Here is a 20,070-nt window from a genome sequence, read left to right on the forward strand (position 1 = left end):
AAAACTTTTTTTTTCTTAATGATACTATTTTTGTAGTTTATGATTTTCTTTGCATGCTATAAAGTAAAGAAAGTTTTTTCAGTTATTTTTAAGTGTAACAGGGTACTATTGTAAACAGGTGCTCCTGTTTTTTTTCTCCTTTCTCTCTTTCTGCTTCTTCAGTTTTATCAAATGTAGGCACTGCAGTATAAAAATAAATAAGTAGTAGAAATGTCTGGTTAAAAGAAAGAGCATGACAAAAAATAATGTGCTTTTTCTCATTCTTCATTGAGGGAATGACTGGATTAAAATATTAAATATTATAAGGCTTTTCCTAGTAAATAAATATATGCTTAGTAGCAATTCTGTATCTGTTCCTCGTGTCTCCATGGAGACAATCTGATAAGAGAAATTGGCTAGAAAAAAGAGAGCAATTATGTAGGAGATAATGTCCTCTGAAAGCATTCAGGTGTTTTTCCAGCTGGGTGAGCTATAAAGATAAGATAAGACAAACTCAGACAGCACTTGGTAGAAACACAGACTGTACCATGCATCTTAGGATGGATGACCTTTCTTTTAGGTTAACTTAAGTCAGTGAGTGTTATCATCAGTTTGGGACATTTGTTCCTATTTGGAGGGTAACGCTTCAATATTTGAAGATGTACATAATTTTGTGTGTTCATATTAAGTTAATAGGTTTTAGGCAGTGTATTAGGGGTGTGTTTGTTTTTGTTTTTTTTTGTTTGAAGGCTTTCAATAAAACAAATTTTTTGTAAGATACGACATATGCTCAAATGGATATGACAAGAAACAACTGTATAAAAGTTCAACCTGTCAAACAGTGTATGCATGTAACAGAAAAGCTGGAAATAGACACTTAACAAAAAAAGCTGTTGTACATAAAAAGTGGAAATAACTTTTAATACAATGATGCATTCTGTAATGTCTTTAAATGTCAGTGGTCTCACAGATCCCTACTCTTTTGTAGTGAAGTGTATTAAAACATGTAGAGTGGAAATAGCTATGCTACAGGAAATGCAGTTGGAAAGAATTGAACATGTGAATTTGATAAAGGCTTTCAGAATGGTTATTCAGCAGAATACTTGGGACAAAGTAAGAGAGACATACTTGTATTAATTGCAAGAGGAGCTCCAATAGTGATAGAAGAGGATAAAAATATATAATAATGATAGATTTGTAGTGCTAAGGGGCTACTGGCATTTATACTCCACCTAAAACTGCTATGATGGAGCGTAAGAAAATTCTGGGAGAAATAATCAGTTTTCAGCAAAGAATATTACTTTTTGGTGGGGACTGGAATGTGATTTGCAACAGTGAAGATGTGTCTGGAAGGTATAAGAAAGGAGGGTAGATTTTTTTTTGAAGAAATGTATGAAAATATTTGGCATGGAAGATGTGAATTCCATGTGAATAGGAATTTAGAGTGAATTTACATATTATTCCCTAAGATACAAAAACTGGGCTAGGCTAGGCAAATATTTGCATTTAATTGAAGGTCTTGATATGCACCCAATAACTATTTCAGATCATGCGCCAGTAATACCTAAAGTAAAAACACAGTGTAATGAAATAAAAATGAGACACTGGGACTTTCCCACCCATCTGTTGAAAGAGAGGAATTTAAGGAATGGATAGTGGATGTTATTCAGGAGCTATTAGAGAGGATAGAATTGTTTTTCTGAAAGTATAGCTGGGGTGGGATAAAATTAAGGTGGAGTTCAAAAATAGGGTGGAAGTAAAAGAAGGGGAGCTACAGTTAAGAAGTAACAAGAATTATTTACAGGGACTGACAAATGTTAAAGTATTGCAGAACAAGGAGAATCTCACAGAACAAGAAGAGGATTGACTGTAGAATGCAAAGCAGAAATAAGGGATTATCTCTGTAATATGCACAAGTTTAGAAAGATTAATGTTTAGCAACTTTTTTTTGATAACAGTAGAGCAGAAAAACTTCAGCATAACAGCTCAGGCAACAGAAAGTAGAAAGGGCTGTCGCCAAGCTTAGGGAGCCTGTAACAAGATTCTGTAGAGGTGTTAGAAATATGCAGAAAAGTGTGGAAATCAAGAAAAGATACAAATGGAAATGTTTATGGAAGAATTAAATATGCCAAGATTAGAGGTAGATGAGGCTCAATTACTAACTGTTAGGATAGGAGGAGATGAGGTAAAAATGTTGATGTGTAACCAATCTACAGGAAAGTCCCCAGGAATAGATGATATTCCTATAGAAGTTTGAAAGCTAGGAGGGAAAAAAATTATAAAGATCTGGAAGGTTTTGTTTAACAGTATTTTAAGAGGAGAAGTACCAACATCCTGGAAGAAAGCAGTGGTAGCTGTAATACCTAAAGAGGGTAAAGTTCCATCAGACGCAGCTTCATACAGGTCCATTTCAATACTAAACCACGATTATAAAGTGTTCATGTCCACAATGGCTAAAAGAATGACAAAAGTATTGTCAAAACTGATAGATATGTATCAGTTTGGTTTTGTGGAGGGAAGGCAAACATTTGACAACAATAACAGAACACTGATGATCAAGAGGGAAGCAGAATGTAAAAAGATACCATTGTTGTTGGGTCTTGATGCAAAGAAAGCATTTAATAGAGTAAGCTGGAACTTTATGAGCCGGCCAATGGAAGCATTTGCATTTCCTGAAAAATGTATAAGGTTTATTAGGAGGATATATGAAGGACTGGAGGTGAAAATTAAAGTGTGTGGGGTCTTTGCTGATAATTTCTGCTTTAAAAGAGGAACAAGGCAGGTGTGTTCTCTTTCCCCTTTGTCATTTGCATTATATTTATAACCACTGGCAAAGGAAATAAGTTGACTCAGAAATTCAAGAATATAATTTATATAGGGTGGTCAAGATATTTGCAGATATTATTTTATACCTGACAGAACCAGAAAGAGACTTTACAGTGTTGTGGAACATTTTGAGATGGTTTCATATCTTTTTGGGATACAAAATTAATGAAGCTAAAACAAAGGCAATAGCTATAAATTATGTATCCATTCACAAATTGGTTCAGCAATATCAGTATTTATGGGGACATGATAGAATGAAGTGTTAGAAGTATGGATTAAATAGAATTCTGATGTGGCACCTAAGGATGTATGGGAAGAGACTAAACAAAAGATAATACAAAAACTGAGAAAATGGAAACTTTGTTATATAGATAGTAAGATACAAGCAGTCAAAATGCTTTTAGTCCCTTTAGTTTTATACACAGGTCAGGCATATTTTTATCAACCAGAGGAGAAGCTGTGGATAGCAGTTAATAAAGAGCTGAAAGAATTTATCTGGGAGGGGAAGACAGTAAGAATCAAGTGGGATAAGGTGATTTTTCCAGTAGAACAGGGTGGATTGGGATTACCCAAATTGAAGGGGTATTTCAGAACTACACAGTTAAGGCTCCTATACATACTACAAGCAGAAAACTATATCTCAAAGTGGAAAGAGATTATGTTGAAATGGGGGAAGCTCAAGAAGCAAGGAGAGACTGGGATTTGGGATGCAAACTTTTAAGGAGAATAACAATAATCTTATAAAATATTATATTCATGAAGTAGCAGAAAGTATTCTAAGAACTAAGCCCAAATGGGAATGGTGAAAGGAGATTCTGCTGATAGGGATAGCTGCAATGAGGGATATAGACAATATGCAAGAGGGGGCTGGAATTTATTGGAGAAAAATGGCAAAGGAACCATGCTATTGGGAACAAATAAGTAGAGAGGGAATGGTAAGAGGTCAACAATTTTAGTATAGGCAAAGAGAAAGAAATAGGGTGGGTCCTAAAATAAAGACCAGCACTGGAAGAGTTTTTATTAGAACCTGGAAAAGAAGCTGCCATTAAAAAGGAATAATTAATAGAGCATATAAAATATTGCATGATAACTATAAGAATCAATGAGAGGAGGTTAGAAAGGATTGGGAAGAGAGACTGGATAAGCAATTCAGAAAGAAACAACGGGGAGATGTATGTATGTGTTCCAAATATTCAAAAATTATACAAGATTTAGGATTTTTGCTTGGAAATGTTTACGTACCCCAAGTCGACTCCAGAGAATTTTTCCTCAGGTCAACAGCAAATGGAGGTGTGATGGCGAAGAAAGCAGTAATTTGGAACATATTTTCTGGGAGAGTAATGAGATGGCAGAGTTTAAAATTCCCTGCAGACTACTCTGTCAGAGATGCTGGGTGAGCTGATTGGTGTAACCAGATAAGTGATTTTTCTGAGCTATTTTACAGAATCGGGATTACCTAGGCTTTGCCAAGTCTAATTATGGTCACTGCCAAAAAAAGCAAATACTAGAAAATGAAAATCAAAGTCTAAACCAACTGTACTAGAAGCAGTGAATATAGTAAAAGAGAAAACAACTGGAATTGGGATCTTTAGAAAAGGGTAGGAGAAAAGTATGTAGAAAAAATGGGAATTGTGGGAACAGTAATGCAGAGGAGGAATGAGGTTTAAAAGAAGATACAGAATGAGCTATGTAATGTTTGATTGGCAATCACTGGGTAGATTATAAGTGATGTATACTTGCAAATAAAATTATGTCATTATAGTTTGTGATTTATAATGTTTGCAACTAAAATTGTGTCAGTATGGTTTGGTTTCATTTATGTAAATGTATGATTGCCCATGTCATAGATGTTTCTTGAAAAAAAAACTAGCAAGTCCTCCTCTATTCCCTTCCACTTTTCCATCCCTTTCTGCGCAACACTCCAACATCACTGTATGTAATCTCAGTTTTCTGTAATGTAGTGGCTTGACATTGCTTACATCATTGTGTGCTACATACACTGGCACTGTATGCAGGAGTTCATGTGTTTGAATCCCAAATGAGAGCTATTACTATCCTTTCACTTCTGTAATTCTTTTGGCCACAGAGAGATGCTCCCCTCCATTTCGCATCTACCCCAAAAAATTTAAATTGGAAAATCAAGAAATATTAATTTTAATACATTATATGCTGGCTAGCAGCTGCACAGATATTCAACCAGTTCCTTTGTGACATACCATATGATGTACTAGGAAAGGAAAGTAATTCCTTATCTAATGGTGTATCTCAAGCCATTCTGAGCCAGCACCCATTCAGGAATTCCTTTATATTCTCATCTGTGCTCAGCTACTTTCTTATCCCCTTCTGTATAGCATTCCACATCACTATGCATAATGTATGTTTTTAGAAATGTAGTGGCTTGATGTCACTCACATGAATACCTGCTTCATAAAGTCTAAGAAACTTCCTTCCATATTTTACTCTGTAGTCACATTCCTGAAATAGCCAGTGCTAAATAAGGACTTCTGAAAACACAAAAAGATTACCAGAATCACTCCTGTTACTGGACTATCACTGACTCCACATTAACCCTGTCATCTATTGTGCTGCCACAAACATTCAAATGTAAAGAATTCCTACTGCAGTGAAATGTGCTTCATGCATCCCGTTTCTCAAACACACATTCCTGTGATACAGAAGAATTAATAAACAAACAAGAACACAAAATGAGCTGGATTCGACACCCAATACAGAAGCTTTAATCCAAGTAACTTGAGTGACACGCTTTCGGAAGTTACAATGACCCTCCTTCCTCAGAAGACAAAAAACAATGAACACCATATTACAAGCATTTAAATAAGTCTTCTAATTAGTGATTAGCAGCATAATAAGTGTTAATTAAATCATACACACCTATAAACCTATTAGTGAAGCTAACAAAACAACTGATAACCACAGCTAAATGCTGCAGAGGAATGGGAGAAAAAACACAACTACATACTGCAGAGGAATGGGGGAAAAAACAGGGGAGGGGGGGAAAATTTCAACTTCATTGTACATTAAATAGGCCACAGAATATCCAACTTAATAAAAGAATTATTCAAAAATTAAAACATTCAGATACCTTGGCATAACCTAATATGGAAAATTATAAAATTCAGATAAAATCTCTTAATTTTATACAAATACTTAGAAATGTATTAATACTTTAAAACTTTATGCAATACTAAAAATCATAATCGAATACTAAAATACATGTATAGCTAATAGCCAACATTAGAATAGCTGAAAACAGCATATTAAAACAACAAAAAAAAACAAGCTGTGGTTATCAGTTGTTTTGTTAGCTTCACTAATAGGTTTATAGGTGTGTATGATTTAATTAACATGCTGTTAATGACTAATTAGAAGACTTATTTCAATGCTTGTAATATGGTGTTCATTGTTTTTTGTCTTCTGAGGAAGGAGGGTTATTGTACCTTCCGAAAGCGTGTCGCTCAAGTTACTTGGATTAAAGCTTCTGTATTGGGTGTCGAATCCAGCTCATTTTGTGTTCTTGTTTGGTTTACGAATTCTTGGTTTCCTGAATTAATAAACAAAGTAAGATGACCAAGGCGTACGCTTTAACAGCACATCTGACAACTGAAATGTACAAGGTTTCACTTATGTTCAGCAGTCTGAACACATCTCAGCTGTACTTAATATCTCATAAGCCTTTATTGGCCCACTGAATTTTTAACGGAATGACATCCTTCTTGCACTCCCTTGTACAAAACTGATGTTGATTTGCACCTTTCAGTTCTTCTGAATGAGGAATAAGAAGCCCAGTTATGTAAAAAGAATTTCAGCTGGCCAATGAAAATCATCTATAAATATACATATATACTGAAGCTGTAACATGTAATCAGAATGGCTGCATTCTACAGCAGAATAATTAATAACATGTACAAAGTCATGGAGCTGTCCAAGTTGTAGAGGAGGAAGATGGAGGAGGTGCAGTACTCTCACAGATCTACATTTAGCTGTAATATCTCACTTCAAGAAGAAATGCAGCAGCAAATACAGGTATTTGGTTATGAGTTTGATGTCCGTTTTGGATTGTTTTCCTCAAACAGATGGAACCATAAAGGTGAATAATGTTAGCAAGAATGCACGGGGGCTTGCCTCCATAACATCTAAGGCTGTTTTTTTTTTAAATAAGTTTTATTTCTGCAATTTCAGACATATGATCTCGCTGAAGCAGTTGTTGACATCATTAAACTTATCCATGGATCTCAGTTCAAGACCCTACTCGTCGACATCCTTTGTATGGAGGAAATGAACAGCAGTATATAAGAAATTACGGAAAATGTATTTATTTATTTTCGGCACATTAGTACAACACCTAGCATTACCACACCTGAAAACTCCTCTTATATTTTATTATATAGTCACATTCTTAAAACAACCAGTGCAAAAGAAGGACTTCTGAAAACAGAAGTTCACTTCCTGGCTGGGCTTTTTTTTTTTTTTTTGAGTTTTCATGTACTCTCTGTCTTCATATGTGTTTTCAGTAGGTGCTCCAGTTTCTTCCATATCTCGAAGACACATAGAAGTGAAGTAGCAATCTGCCAAACTATTACAGTGGTACATCATACTATTGTGTATGTGTCCTGTGACAGACAAGTGTCTACTTTAATTTTATCCCATTCCCTAGCTATATTTTCAGAAGAAATTTCTATTTTCACTAATAGCTTCCAAATTATTTCCTCTATCCATTCCTTAAATTCCTGTCTTTTCAACAGATAGGCAAGAAAGCGTGAGTGTCTCATTTTATTATTTCATTACCCTGCATTTTTATTTTAGTTATTATTGGCGTGTGATCTGAAATAGTTAGTTGCCAACATTTTTGTAGTATCTAAATCTGCTCCTATAAAAACGATACATTGAGATGGCAACAAGGCAGATTTTTCATAATTTATTGCGATCCCTAGGTGCAGCTTCAATGTGGTGTCTCTCGCTTTTATTAGTAGATGCTCGGTGGTTAGGATCCAGTCGTCTATGTATGGAAACACTTGGAATCCTAGGCATCTCAAGTGAACCGTGACTACTGCCATGCACTTGGTGAACACTCTGGGGGCTGTAGTGAGACCAAAGGGCAGAGCTCGCAACTAGCAAAAGTGCAAATGACTTCTGGATTGCCTGTCCATTTTTATGTGGCAGTATGCATACTGGAGGTCTTTAGAGCACATCCAATCATCTTGTCCCAAAAAAGGGAGTATTGATTGTATTGTTACTATGCAGAATTTTGTCTTTTTTACTGACTTATATAATTTCCTGAGATCCAGGATGGGTCTCCAGTCCCCTGTTTTCTTTGGAACTAAAAAGAACCTTGAGTAAGTTCGGATCCTATTTGGTCTGCAGGGACTGTCTGGATGACTCTCTTTTCCTAGCAACATTTGTATTTCTAGAGTTGCCCATTCCCATTGACTGGGTGGAACGTCTGGGATGTTTTTTATGTTTGAGACATGGGAAGAAAAGGGTATGCAGTAGCCTCTGGATATAATGCTTTGTACCCACTTGTCTTTTGTTATTGTTCACCAGGCTTCTGAGTACAAAGATAAGTGACCCCAGACTGCCTCCAGAGACGGACAGATGGGCCTCCTTTCAGGAGCACTGAAAGGGCTAGCCAAGGAAAGATTCCGTGTCACCCTGATTTTGCGGACCCCCTCTGCTGCATGGCCGGCGTCTTCCATTACTGCTTCTCTCTTTGCCCCTGGGGGAAGAATCAACATGTGTGTCCTGAAAAGCTCTCTGCAAAGGAGACATCCTCAGAGAGTGACCGAGGGAACCCTTCTGACTCATCAAGGTCTGTGTCAGATGTGACGGACACCTCTGGGGAGTCTAAATACTTCCTCTTACATAGTCTCTTACGAGGGACCTCTTCAGAAAGGTTTTTTTGGAGTGGTTTAAGAAGAGAGCAGTTCACCAAATGGGGCATCCTGAGGTCTAGGGTATCCGCGTCTCTGAGGATGCAGTGGAGCTGAGACAAACACCGGGGCCTTTGGGGGAAGAATGTCTGGACATGAGAATGGAGCAGTCTGTGGAGACAGTGCCGGTGTCTTCAAATGTCTCCGCACCACATGATCCACATCTGATGAAGACATTTTTGGTAACTTTTTAGTTGGCTCAGACTGAGCCTGTGATGAAGATGAAGACCTTTTGCCAGATTTTTCAGACTTTGAAGGTGGGAAAGGCCTTGGTTTGGAAGGACCCTGACCTTCTCCTATAGCTTCAGAAAAGAGGGGTCTTTAGTAATCCCCCTAAGGATATATTTGTTCTTCCTTTCAAGAAGAACCCTATGGCTAAAAGAATGGCAGACAGCACATGATTCTTGAAGGTGTACTGCTCCAAAGCAGTACACACACAGTATGCCCGTCAGTCACAGACATTTTCTGACTGCATTTTGTACACTTTTTAAAACCCGAGAGTTTAACATCTTTGGACTGTTTGGACATTTTAACAGTCTACAATAACAATCTAGTAGAGAAACAATTGGCACAGCAGAAAAAACCCAGCACTACAACTACTATATAAGAGACTAAATATATATAGCTAAATATAACTAAACACACACCCTCTCTCTCTCTCTCTCTCTCTCTCTATATATATATATATATATATATTTCAAAACCCACACACACTAAGGGAAAAGTCCTCTAATTTAAATGGGCCAAGCAGCCCTCTAACTTAAACGAGCTAGCTTGATTAAAAAACCCCAAAACTAACTCAACATTTAACAGCTTTCTAATAAAACAAGCTTGAACAGAAATAAAAAGCCCTCTAACTAAAAACGAGCTTAAGCCAGGATAGGGTAGAAAAGGCCTTGATGATAAACAATAGGCAACAAGCGAAAACAAAAGCAGTGAACACAGCGAAAACTGCTAAAAGTTAACTAACAAACTACTTCTAAAAGGAGAGAAAAAATAACAATGTTAACAAGAATTAACAAGTAGAAAGGTTTCACATAGCCAGAACCAGTATGAAGCACTCAATCTTGTTTTAGTGGCAAATGAGATTTGAGGAGTTTCCTAGAGCATCATGGGATAGGGTATCAACCAGCTAGTAGAAAACCTCGAGCTTTTGTATAAGGCAGAGTCAGAACCAAGGATTGGTTCCGAACCCAACCAGTACAGAATGAAGGAGAGATAGGACAACATCACATCATGAGTTAGCAACTCCATTAGGTACTCTCTTCAACCAGAGCCTGAGTACTGGTTTTGCCCCTGCTGAATGAAAAATGGCAGCAATCACCCCCTTCATAAAGGGGGTACAGCAGCAGACTGTTGGAACTACAGACCCATAAGCTTAACCAGCCTTATCTGTAAGGCCATGGAACAAATCATCATGGATCTTATAATTTAGGATATAGAGGATCTCCATACCCTTGATCTGACATAGTTTGTTTTTTGTCAAAGGCAGGTCATGCCTGCTAAACCTGGTGGACTTCTTTGAAAATATCACCAGAGCCATAGGCAAAGGTAAATGTCTGCATACAGCCTCTCTTGACTTAGCCAGTGCCTTCAACACAATCCCTCATTCAGGCAGAAACTCTCCCAGTTGAATATCAACCCTTATGTCAGGTGGGTTGCTAACTGGCTCACCAATACCTTACCTCAACCAGCAGACCTATCACCATTGGGGTTCCACAGGAGTCAGTGCTGGACGTCCTATTGTTTGGAATATACTTCTCAGAAGTTCAGGCCAAAACAGAGGGGCTGTGGCTGACTAAGCTTGCTGATGACTGCAAATTAGGTGCAATCACTGAATCCCCAAACAATGTCAATATAATTCAAGAGGGACTTGCCCAAACCAATGATTGGTGCCAAAGCAATGGACTCAAACTCAGTGCAAAAAAATGAATTATCACCCCTTCGGTAAAAACAATATCCCTGCCCTGCAGACTGTCATATAAATGATAATACACTAAGTAACAACTCAGTAGTGAGAGACTTGGGAATGCAAGTTGACTGTAGCCTAAACTTTGACCATCATGTGTCTACCGTAGTAAGGAAGGCATTCTATGTTGCACACTTCATTAGCAAAAGCATTGCCTCAAGAGCGAAAAAGGTCATAATACTCCTGTATTCGACCCTTATCAGGCCAATAATTAAGTACAGTGCTCCCTTTGGTATGAACCTTACCAGGCACCTGCAGCAACTTGGGAGACCTCAGAGATTTCTTACCAAGAAAATTCAGGGTCTCTAGCACATGTCATACATTCACAGACTGAAGCCACTGTCACTGTACTCAGTAGTGTATAGGCTACTTAGAGGAGACTTGTGCCTAGCCTACAAAGCAATCTCGGATCCAAACTTGATAGAAATGCTGCACATCTGCAAGTCAAACTGGACAAGGGTCACACACTCCGGGGACCTTAACCTGGCCTGTGACATAAATAGGACCTGCTGAAGAGACAGATATGTCCTCAGAGGTTGCCACTCCTCTTGAGTAGGCTACCAATTCACATCAAACAAAACCCCTCTATGACCCTGTTTAAGCACTGCCTGGATAACTGGATGGGAAACCGTAAAATCCTGCTGGACATTTCACCGATGATCCTCCTAGATATGGACAGTCATTGCTAACTAAGATCTCAAGTTTAGGCAAGATCCTTTATACTGGGTTTCTCTAGTATTATACTGTGTACACACGGGTAGGCTTACAAAGACCTTAGGGTCAGTAGCCCAGTAACCACCTGTAAACCTAGGAACCTATAATACTGATTTCAATACATTATATATTGGCTAGCAGTTGCAAAGAGTTACTACAATATATTTGCTAGCTCCATTGCACTGTGTCATATGACTTACCAGGGAACTGACTCTGTGTCTGTTGGTCTTGTACCACAGACCAATGTAGCCAGCACACATTCTAGAATTCCTTAAACTAGTAAGTCCTCCTGAGACTTCCAAGATGGTTGCACATTGAGTAACAGCTTAATTCCAACTCTCCTAGTGTGAAAACAGAAACTTAGAAGTCAGAGCAAGTAAACTCATAGTTTTGGGTAAATTTCAGTAACTGGCTAGTGAGTTCACTGCCCAGATGCCAGCAAAACAAGAAATTCAGAGAACATGAAAGAAAATCACAAAAGGCGAGTAAAAAAAACACTGACCAGGAAGAATTCTGATGCTGTTCAGCAAGGTGCAAGCTCCAGCTTTGGTGCAAGACGTGACTTCCAGTAACCTATAGGAAAAAATAAGTGAAATATACTCACAGCTGATTAAAATAAATGAAACACTGATGAAGTGCATTAACTCAAACAAAAGGCTGGAAAAAATGGAAGACTTTAAACAGATATTCAGGCAAGGTGTTAAAACTGCGAAAATTCAGAGGTCAAAATGAAGAAAAGGCTGGCCGAATATGAGACTGTTCAAGAAGAGTTGTTTCAAAATATAACAGAATTAGAGGACACAGCATGTAAGGAAAACCTGAGATTTTCTGCTGTACCAGAGAAGCTGTAAGGAACAGATTGTATTAATTTTATGAAAGCACAAATAAGCAATTGGACTGGTGTTCCACAGCAAGAGTTGTTAATTGAAGGGGCACATTATGTGTATGCTTCAAACCAGGACGTGGGGGAAAAAAAAAACAGACCTTTAATAGTAAGGATACAATCCTACCAGCAGGAGTTGATTCTGACAAAGCTGTGGCTGAAGGAAAAAGAACTGAAAGTGAGAGACAATAGAGTGTATATGGAAAATGATTACTCACTGTGCACTAAGCAGAAGAGAAGTAAATTTATTTCAGTAATCAGAGAATGTTGAGAAGTAGGCCTGAGATTCAAACTGCTGTACCCCAGCTATCTTCAGAATATTCTTTCCTGGAGAGACAAAATCATTTTTTTTATGCAGAACATGTTAAGGAGGAAATACAAAAGTTTGTCCAACAAAAAGTGAGCTGTAAAACAGAAGGAGATTCTGCTTTGTGTTCTCCTGTTAATAAAGACCATAGAGAGACTGCTCCAGTAAAACATTTTCCAATGTTTCAACAGAAAATGCTTGAGAGAGAGAAAAAAAACAAGAGTTGACTTGAAGAATCGAGAGAGAGTATGTTGAAAAGGAAGCAGAGACTGGATTTGGGAGATGAAGATAAACAGGAACAAAACCAGCAACTTGTAAATTGATAAATAAATGTGGGATTACAAAGCATTAATTATTTTTGTGAAACATGACAAAATAAGACAACCTGGAAATATTGGATTTTTTGACTTTTTTAAACTTGTACGGAACACTAAAGCATATGCCCTACTTCATGTCATTAATGTTTGAAGGAACACTTAAAAGAGGGGAAGAGGAAGGAAAGAGTTAACTGTAAGTAAAACAAAATTTTGTTCATAACATTAATATCTTTGTAGTGCATGAGATAATCCGTATGCTATAAAGTAAAGCTTTCTCACTTATTTTCAAGTGTAATAGGGGTACTAAGGTAAACAGGTACCCCTGCTTTTTTCCTTCTTTTCTCTTTCTCCTTGTTCAGTTTTAAGAAATGTAGGCACTGTAATGTAAAAAGAAAAAAAGAAAGGTCTGATCAAAAAAGTATAATACAAGAAAAATTAATGTGTTTTTCTCACTCTTGCATAGGGGAATGATTGAATTATGGCTCTTGGCTTGATCTAGTAACAAGTTTTAAAAGAAAGCACATAAATAAAAAGGAATATGGAATATAATAAACTTTTCCACTAGAAAATAAATAAATAAATGCTTGTAGAAGTAACTCTGTATCTGGTTCTTATGTCTCCATAGAGACAGTCTGATAAAGAGAAGTAAAACAGTATGCATTTTCCTTTAATGGCTAGGAGATGATGTTTTCTGAAAGCATTCCATTGTTTTCTCATTCTGGGAGAGCAATAAAGATAAGACAAAACCAGACAGCACTTAGTATAAGCACAGGCTGTACCATGCGTCTTAGCATGGATAACCTTTTTAGGTTAACCCAAGTCTGTAAGTGTGGCTGTCAGTTTAGGATAATTGTTCCTATTAGGAGGGTAAAACTTCAGTACTTGAAGATGTACATAGTTTTGTGTGTTAGTAGTAAGTTAATAGGTAAAGATCAACCTACCAAACAGTGCGTGCATGTAACACAAGCTGGAAACAAATACTTAATAAAAAGCTTTAACAAATAAAAGGTGGGAATAATAGCTTTTTAATATAATGATGCTTTCTATATTATCTTTAAATGTTGATGGTCGGACAGATACACACAAAAAGAAATTGTAGTAAACTTTATTAAAAAGTGCAGTGTGTAAATAGCCATACTACTGGAGACACATTTGGAAAAAAACTGAACATGTGACTTTGATAAAAAAAAAAAGTTTTCAGAATGGTTATTCAGTGGAATACCTGGGACAAAGGAAAAGAGGAGTACTTTCAATAACTGCAAGAGGACCTCCAATAATGATAGAAAATTATAAAAAAGAAAATAATGGTAGATTTGTTGTACTAAGGGGCTACAGGCAACTTCTGCCTGTTGTATAACTTATTAATGCTAGATGTCCACCAGGAAAGCTTGTTTTTCTTGAGGATCTTGTTTTGATCCTGTCAGGTGCAGCTGTGTCAGTACATTTGTGTATTTGCAAAGGGCAAATTTGTGTATACCTTAGTATAGCAATCAATGGGAACAGGAGCTTGGAAATTATTTATGCCATCCCTTAGGAAGGTGTAATTAGGTTTGGTGAAATGTTTAGCTTGATTTCACCTAAGAGGGGTTCAGGTGTCATAGCTACTTCAAATGTGTCTGATTTGTGATCAGATTTAACCAATGAGGATCCTGTACTTGTGGTGGTGCGACTGTCAGCCATGTTGGTGAGGACCAGTTTGAAAATATTTGAGCTCCGTGTGGGTTGCATATTATGTGTTCCAGGGTATTAGTATTAACAAAGTCCAGGAATCTTTGTGTGAGCATGTTGGTACTCGTATAAGTTTCCCAATCAATGGAGGGATAGTTAAAATCACTCATGACTAGAGTGTTTGGTTGTAATTTGATTGACTCAAGTAGGTCCAAATAAGCAGAGTGGGTATCTTGCTTCACTGAAGGGGGCCTATAACTAACGATGACTTGAAGGGGGGGTCTTACCCACAGTTAGTTGAACTTGGAGTAACTCCATGCAGTTTTTCTGTCTATTTATCTTTGATGAAGATAGATACTCTTCCTCCTTTGGTTCTCACACGTTCATTTTGAGGTCTGAAAATGTGGAAGGCTTTGTAGCCTTGCAAGCCTGGGGTACTCTCTGTGGCCCTGAACCAAGTTTCCTTGACTGCACAGACATTAGCATCCTCCAGGGAGAGGAATGCTTCCAGAGAGTGTAGTTTCTGATTTAAACTCCTAGCGATTAGCAGCATAACCTTTAATTTATTTGTGAGTGATATTCTCACATCAGAAATTTTGTTCTTGAGACTTTACCTAAAAAAAACACTATGTGGGAGGCAAGTGCCTTAGCCAGTAACTAAAAGCCTAGAGGTGATAGGTGAAGACCATCTCTGGCAAAGCAGTATGGTCTGTCAGCCATGTAATTCCAGGCTGACAGGAACTGGATCCCCTTAGAATGACACCAGAAACTAAGCCAATTGTTAAAAGTCAATAATTTTTTGTTTGTATTGCGGTATCATCCTTGGTGAGGTAGAATGCTGCCGAAGGATAGGGACGTACCTGCCTGGGACACACATTTGTAGAGCTCAGTCACATCTCTCTTCATATAGTCCAGTGAGGTACGTCTCAAGTCATTCACACCAACATGAAATATGACGGAGTCATAACGGTTCTTGTTGTGAGACTTAAGTGCATGTGTGATCTGACAGATCCTGGCACCTGATAGACCGCTGATGGTAGTCTTCTCCTTGACCAGCCTAGTGAGTGGGACATCTGTGTGCCTCACAATGGAGTCACCTATGACAAACAAATTTGGTTTAGATGTGCTTTGCCTTAGGGGCTTATTTGGTGAGACACTAGTACTTGTGTTTTTGTGTATTGAGTGCTGTAAGTGCTGTATTTAGGTGTAGCATGTTTGTGTTTGGAAGGTCTCTGATATTTAAGTAGGTTTCCAGTGCGTACCTCTGTGTATGAATGGTTTGTGTGTTGAGTGCATAGTTTGCGTAGGAGTTGTAGTATGTGAGCTAACAACCTGTTCATAGTTACTGTTCTATGCGCGAGAGAGAACAAGGATTCCAGATTCTTATTGCAGATGCATCTCTCACAGATTGTACTTGGGTGATTTAGGAGTAGAGAGTTGTCAGTGTACATGAGGCAGTTGCTACAGTGCTTCAGGATACCCATGTCAATCAGGCTGGTAGGAGAAATGGATGGAAACTATCCACAATGCTAGGTTAAATCCTGTTTTCACAGTGGGGAGATAAAATGGAGTGTGGTATAACTGGGTGTTCTAAATAGGGTCTGTTCTAATGGGTGCTCCATAAAGCATCTGTACTAGCTGGGGTTCTCTAAATGGTATGAGGCTATTGTAAATTTGGTGGTTTGGGACTGTTTAAGGGGCAAAAGCACAACTGAGGTGCAATTTAAGGACTTCTCAGCTAGCTCACGGGCAGCTAATAAGCTACTAAGGGAAATTTATTTACTGAAGTTTTTGCTTCTGTAACCACCAAGATGAATACAGCAGGGTAGTGTCTGGTTGCCTAACTCTGTGGAGTTGTGTTAAAACAAGCACAAACTCTGAGCTTATGTAGCAACATTGAGCAAACTGAATTCCACAATTTAACCAATAAAAAGCTCAAAACTGAGCCCTGTGCCAGTAACCTTCAATCAGATGAGTCCTAACTGCAATGTCCTGCCACAAGGGTGCAGAGGGAGGCCTCTCCAAGAAAAAATAACCTGGTTTAGTGCTCAATTTAACAGAGCCAGATTCAGCAGGTTTGATTCTAGTCTGTGCTACAGCAGATAAAAAGTGCAATCAAATCAAATCAACAAATCAGCAAGAACAGTTTTAAAAAATCAGCAATATAGCAATAATACAGTTTAAAAGTGCAAAATACAGAATATAATTGTACTTATGATTAGCAGAATGGAACAGATTCCTTGGGTTGCACAGATGAATACAGTAGCAGAGCAGTGACTTTTACTTGACTTTCTCATTTTAATTTTTAGATGGTGGAGATGGAGTGGAAGCATGACTTTGTAACTAAGAGAATCATGGGTTGTTGTAATGGTTAAGGTCTTTACCTCACAGGTAAAGAAGGTACAGGGTTTGATTCTCATTTTTGAGACAAACTGGATAGACTTAAAATGGCCCATGAGGCTAGCTAGCCTTATACTTAGCAATGAAGCTAACGTATGAAACTGTAGAATTGAAAGGATGATAATAGATTTCATTAGGGAATGGAACCCAAGACCTCCTGCATACCATGCTTGTGTCAGTCTCTGGCTAGATATGTGTTGAGATTTCCCTGAAGAACTTTATCCTTTCAACTAGGAGGTCCAACATGGTGGTCACAGTCATATTGCGCACACTCCCCCAAATGCAGAGAAAGCCCTCTGTGTAAACAGACACTTTTGCCAACATAGAAGTGAAAGGATAATAGCACTGATACCAGCACGTAATGCTGGAGGTCAGGGCTTTGAGTCCCAAATGAGAATTAATATTATTCTTTCATTGTTGTTATTGTAACAGGGCCTAAGCAGAGTGCTTTCTTTGTATTTATGTATGTGTGTTTGTAAATTATAACTAAGATCCGTGTCTATACAACATCAAAGAGCCTGAAGTCAGTAATGAAGAGCGAGAGAGAGCCAGTCAGCAAGTTGGAGGGACACTGAATGTTGACCTACCTCATCCATGTCATAGGAAGGGGTGGGGTAAATTAGGCACTTGTCAGCTTGTTTGGAGAGCTAAACCTTTTAACAGCTTGCTTTGCTGTCATTTAAGCCACTGCATTGTGATTAATAGACAAATGTGTTTTTAAAGGTAAACTACCTATTCAAAAATGAATCTGCAGTTTAGAATAAATGTACAAGTGATTGATCACTTGTTTGACAGCTTATAAGCTGTCAGACTGTTTTTATTTTTATTTTATTCAATATTCATTGGGAAGGGGAACTCCAAATAGGTGAGCTGCCCAAGGTGCATAATGGTCTTGCTGAAGTTCTGTACCCCTATAGATAAGGAGCTGAATGAAGAGTCCAGAATCATTAATATAAATGTATGGTTACAATATTACTGGACTGTAGGCTACATTGTCTGTTTTATTGCCTCTTGATAATGATACCTTGTGTAAGTAAAAAGTGCATATTTGTAACTGAAAAAGTGTTTATTAGAAAATAAAAAAGTAACTTTTTATTACAAAATTTTAATGTTAAAGATTTGTTAATATTTTCGGATGAATGCTACAATATCCATAAAACTGTAAAGCTGAATGTTTTTATCCACTGTTAGTAAGATTTGTGACACCGTATTGAAAACATCTGTAAATTATTTTATTATTTCTATTTTGTCTTAATTTAATATGTTAGAGAGTATGCAAACATTATTCACGTCTGCCTTGTTTTTGTAGGGCACATACACTGGACGAGTGCTCACTCTTCAGGAACTGTTGGTGCAAATTGGGAAGTTGAATGCTGATGCAGTGCGGGGTCAGTGGTCTAATCTCTCTTGGGAGCTCCTTTATGCTACAAATGATGATGAAGAACGATATAGTATACAAGCACATCCTACATTGCTGAGAAATCTCACTGTGCAGTCAGCAGACCCACCTCTTGGATATCCAATTTATTCTTCCAGTCCTTTTCATGTACCTTTTTTCTGAAAAATTTTGGATGCAACTTTTGTTTCACCATTGTCATTCATAGGGTATAAGCATGGAGGGCTGGATTCAGAGATACCCTCTGTATGCTCTACCAAAACTGACAGAGGATTTCCCTTCCAAAACATTGGCATGCTTACAGTTCAGAAACAGAATCTCACATCTGTCACTCCGAGTTCTGTACTCTATACTGGGCAGTGAATGGTGTATTGAACAGAAGCTATTATGCTGTTTAATGAAACCGTAAAATGAGCACTCCTTCATAACCACAGAGTACTTATTTAGGATAAAGAAGTCTGAGAATGAGACCTCCTCTTATTTTTTTTTTTTTATTTTATTTCTTTGATATTTTTCCAGGGAAGTCTGAATGGGCATATAACCTATTTTTAGCGGAGGCCAGGGAGGAAAATGCCCCAGTAATAGACATTTAATATATGTACAGTAATACACGACTTGTAAAGCAAGTGTGATGACAGAAGAGACAACAGTGCAATATTTATATAATACAAATGAGGTGAGAGAAATAAAACAGGTGTACAATATTTGTTTTTAAGTCTTTACAGTTTTCTGTATCTAGCTAGCTAACATTATTGTATTTCTGCAACCTTTGCAATTTGAGAGCTTGCATGTTTACAGAAGAGATCTAAGGTTAGGCTTTGCAGATGAGTAATTATTAAAAAGAGATAGATGAGATAGTGGACAGTATGGAAGGATGGATGGATGATAGGAAGATGACAGAAAAAGAGAGGAAGAGAAGGAATAGAGAATGACCAGAAGAAGAGAGGGGATGATGCAACTGACCCGGGTCCCTTGTAGAAAAAAAAAGACAAGGAACAAAGTTATGAGGCTCTGATTATATTGTGATCCTAGTGACAAAAATGGTACAAATGAAGTTGTAACAGATCTGATTATATTGCTGCCCTAACCTCTGAAGCACAGTGTCACTCTTCTTCTGTTGCTGCTCACCTAATATTAGAAATTAGGATTTTTTTCTTATGTTAAGACTACTCTGTAAGTGATGTCTATTGCAGAAAATAGGCCAATATGTGACCTCTGTCAGTTTTGCATGATCCTATGGGTCAGTAGATATCCTATGTGACACTGCAGGGTACACAACAGAGTGACAGTGTGTCCCCCGAAGGCTACATATATTTAGGTTTCGGTAATGTTAACATGAAATATACATGCTGTCACTGGTACAACACCTGGTGGCTATTTTATCATGCAAAATTAAGTTATCATTGGGACTTGCAGAAAGTAGCAATAAACTATATGTTATATCTAGGAGGCAGAAAATGGAGATACATCTGTATATGTTAACCAAGTATGCACAGTCAGACTGCAGAGATTGTTATATGAATGTCTTCTGGAACATTAAACAAAGCAACAGTTTTGTCTTCACACAAAGGTGAATGCTGCAGTGTATTATGTTTTGCACTATACAGAAGCTCTGGAGTGATCATGTCAAATGCATATTGTGCCTTAAATCTGGTATGCCCCA

General features: G+C 37.7%; 1 protein-coding gene across 1 annotated transcript in view; it reads left to right on the plus strand.

Moving 5' to 3' along the window:
- The window catches only part of PCNX4 (pecanex 4), a 1,626,974-nt gene extending 1,607,863 nt beyond the window's left edge, over nucleotides 1-19,111 (plus strand). The window contains exon 11 of the mRNA XM_044074466.1: nucleotides 18,321-19,111. Within this exon, the coding sequence (XP_043930401.1) occupies nucleotides 18,321-18,572 (252 nt within the window). The 3' untranslated portion in view covers nucleotides 18,573-19,111. The remainder of the gene's footprint in view (nucleotides 1-18,320) is intronic.
- Nucleotides 19,112-20,070: the final 959 nt, after the last annotated feature.

The sequence above is a fragment of the Protopterus annectens genome, chromosome 6.part0 (assembly GCF_019279795.1).
Source record: "Protopterus annectens isolate FY-2018-M chromosome 6.part0, PAN1.0, whole genome shotgun sequence".
NCBI classification, from domain to species: domain Eukaryota; kingdom Metazoa; phylum Chordata; order Ceratodontiformes; family Protopteridae; genus Protopterus; species Protopterus annectens.